General features: G+C 61.4%; 2 protein-coding genes across 2 annotated transcripts; both read left to right on the top strand.

Annotated features, from left to right (window-relative positions):
- Positions 1-292: 292 nt before the first annotated feature.
- Positions 293-1,084, top strand: VDBG_07881 (glutamate-1-semialdehyde 2,1-aminomutase; the record flags this gene model as incomplete). Its single annotated transcript, XM_003001576.1, has 1 exon — positions 293-1,084. The coding sequence occupies one exon, from the start codon at positions 293-295 to the stop codon at positions 1,082-1,084; it is 792 nt and encodes a 263-aa protein (XP_003001622.1).
- Positions 1,085-1,928: 844 nt separating this feature from the next.
- On the top strand, positions 1,929-2,241 carry VDBG_07880 (vacuolar membrane protein; the record flags this gene model as incomplete). Its single annotated transcript, XM_003001575.1, has 2 exons — positions 1,929-2,186; positions 2,230-2,241. 2 exons carry the CDS (start codon positions 1,929-1,931, stop codon positions 2,239-2,241), a joined length of 270 nt encoding a protein of 89 aa, XP_003001621.1.
- Positions 2,242-2,581: the final 340 nt, after the last annotated feature.

Here is a 2,581-nt window from a genome sequence, read left to right as displayed (position 1 = left end):
GTCTCCGAGAACAATGAGGGCATCTACGGCCACTCGCATCCTGCCATTCTCGATGCCATCGACCGTGCAGCCCAAGGCGGCTTCAACCTTGGCGGCCCCAACGAGCGCGAGGTCGAGTTGGCCGAGAAGCTGGTCAGCAGGTTTCCGAGCATGGACACGATACGCTTCTGCAACTCGGGCACAGAGGCCAACACCATGGCCATTGCCACTGCACTTCACTCGACGAAGCGGAAAAAGGCCAGACAAGCATGTCCCCCCGCGTTGCTATGCAGCTGCTGATTGTTCCCAGGTCATGGTCTTCGAGAGAGGCTACCACGGCGGCACCCTCATGTTCGCCGGCACCAACCCCCTGAACTTGCCGCATGACTTTGTCATGGGCGTCTACAACGACGCCGAGACGACGCGCGCGCGCTTGACACTCGATATTGGCGCCATCCTCGTCGAGCCTATGCTCGGCGCCGGCGGCATGATCCCGGCGACGCCCGCCTTCCTGCAAATGCTCCGCGTCGAGGCGACGCGCATAGGCGCCGTCCTCATCTTCGACGAGATCATCACGTCCCGGCTCTTCTACGGCGGCCTGCAGGAGCACCTCGGCATCACGCCCGACATGACGACCATCGGCAAGCACTTTGGCGGCGGCTTCTCCTTCGGCGCCTTCGGCGGGCGCAGCGACATCATGGCTCTCTTCGACCCCCGCGCCACGCCCGACACACTGCACCACTCGGGCACCTGGAACAACAACACATTCTCCATGACGGCCGGCTGCGTCGGCGCCGACCTGCTCTCGCGCGCGGCGCTCGAGCGCACGGCCGAGCTGGGGCACCGTCTGCGGCAGGGCGTCGCCGGCGCGTTTGCGCGAAGGGGCGACGCCGTCGTCCGCGTGACGGGCGTCAGCAACGTCGCCGGCTTTGACTTTCTCGGCCCCGACGGGCCCCGGATCCGCGCGGCGTTCTACTTTTTCATGCTGCGGAGGGGCATCTATGTTGCGAGTCGGGGGTTTGCGTCGTTGAACATTGTGCACCAGCAGGAGCACGTCGACCGGCTGGTGGCAGCTGTTGAGGAGTTTTGCCGAGATGTGCTGTGACAACCTAGGTAGGTACCTAGGAACCGACAAGCGGTTGACAATTGACTGAAATGTCCCACCAAATGAGAGAACCCAATATACCAGCAGATCAGCGTCGACCATGCCTCGCTGTGAGTAAGCCTACTAAGCCAGGTCAAGCCTTTTGGCGGGACATTTCTGCTGCCGAGTGCTGGTCGAGCATAACAACTTGCCGCCTGAGGAGCGGTTTGATGTGCATACAGGTCATGGTGACGATGCGAGGGAGCACAGTGACGTCTCAGCAAGGACGGACGAAACACAGCAGAGATAAGCCGCCAGGCAACAGCTGGCAGAGACTGCCTCGGGGGCACGATGACCACGATGACGACGGGAACGTCTTGCGGTTGAGCACCGGTGGCTGGGGCGCTAGCGTAGGTACGAGAGTGCTCGAGTACTCGAGCACAGGCTTAAGCACTGACGTCCAGGCACCTGGAGGCATACTGAGTCGGCTGGAGCGAATTCCCCGGATGGGCCGCAGGTGCAGCGACAGAGCGAATGACGCATCACACGACTGGACCCACCCACGCCGCAGTTCGGCAGCGTGAGCCAGTCCGATCCGGGTCGAAGCTCCCAAGGCTCTCTCTCTCTCTCCCACCAACGGTCGAGAGGTACGTCGTCGCAGGCAACTGAGACCATTCTCGCCGCGTTCCTCAACGGTCCTCAACCTCGCCGCTTCCACCTCCCATCTGTCCACCCCTACTGCTTTCTCCCTGACCCATCACGCACTTCTGTTCGAGCTTGTTCCTCGTTCCCATTGCGAGCCCAGCATCCATAGAACCACCTCGACAGCGTGACGACTGCCGCTAGTCGGCAAGGAGTGTGCGTCATGACGCAGCTTCGCAACATGCTCGGCGCCCTGCTCCTCGCCCCTCTCGCCATGGGCGCCCTACCCTTGACCCCGCGACACGAGGCTGGTCGCTGTGCCATTCGCGGCCATTGCGGCTCCAAGAGCTGGTTCGGCAAGCAGCTGCCGTGCGTTGACAACGGCCTCGCCGAGTATCCTGATGAGGAGCTTCGCAACCAGATCATGGACGTTTGTGGAGAGAAATGGGCCTCGGGCCCTGTCTGCTGTGACGCCGAACAGGTACGCCAACGATGCCGTGCCTCCCTCACTAGTCCCTCACTAGGTAGTTCAATAGTGGTCCAACAGTATGCTGACTCGCCCTCCTCCCAGGTGACGGCTCTCTCTTCGAATCTCGGCACCCCGAAACAGATCCTCTCCTCCTGTCCTGCCTGCAAGGAGAACTTCTTCAACCTCTTCTGCACCTTCACCTGCTCGCCCGATCAGTCCCTCTTCCTCAACGTCACCAAAACGCAGGACAGAATGGCAAGACGATGGTCACCGAGCTCGACCAGCTCATCTCGAGACGTACGGAACTGGCTTCTACGACAGCTGCAAGGAGGTCAAGTTTGGTCCGTCCAACTCCAAGGCCATGGACTTATCGCGCAGCCGCCAAAGAACTATTCCAGATGCTCAGT

The sequence above is a fragment of the Verticillium alfalfae genome, genomic scaffold (genome assembly GCF_000150825.1).
Source record: "Verticillium alfalfae VaMs.102 supercont1.11 genomic scaffold, whole genome shotgun sequence".
Taxonomy (NCBI): Eukaryota; Fungi; Ascomycota; class Sordariomycetes; order Glomerellales; family Plectosphaerellaceae; genus Verticillium; species Verticillium alfalfae.
The sequence above is the reverse complement of the archived record's forward strand: the minus strand, read 5'-3'. Positions and strand labels throughout refer to the sequence as shown.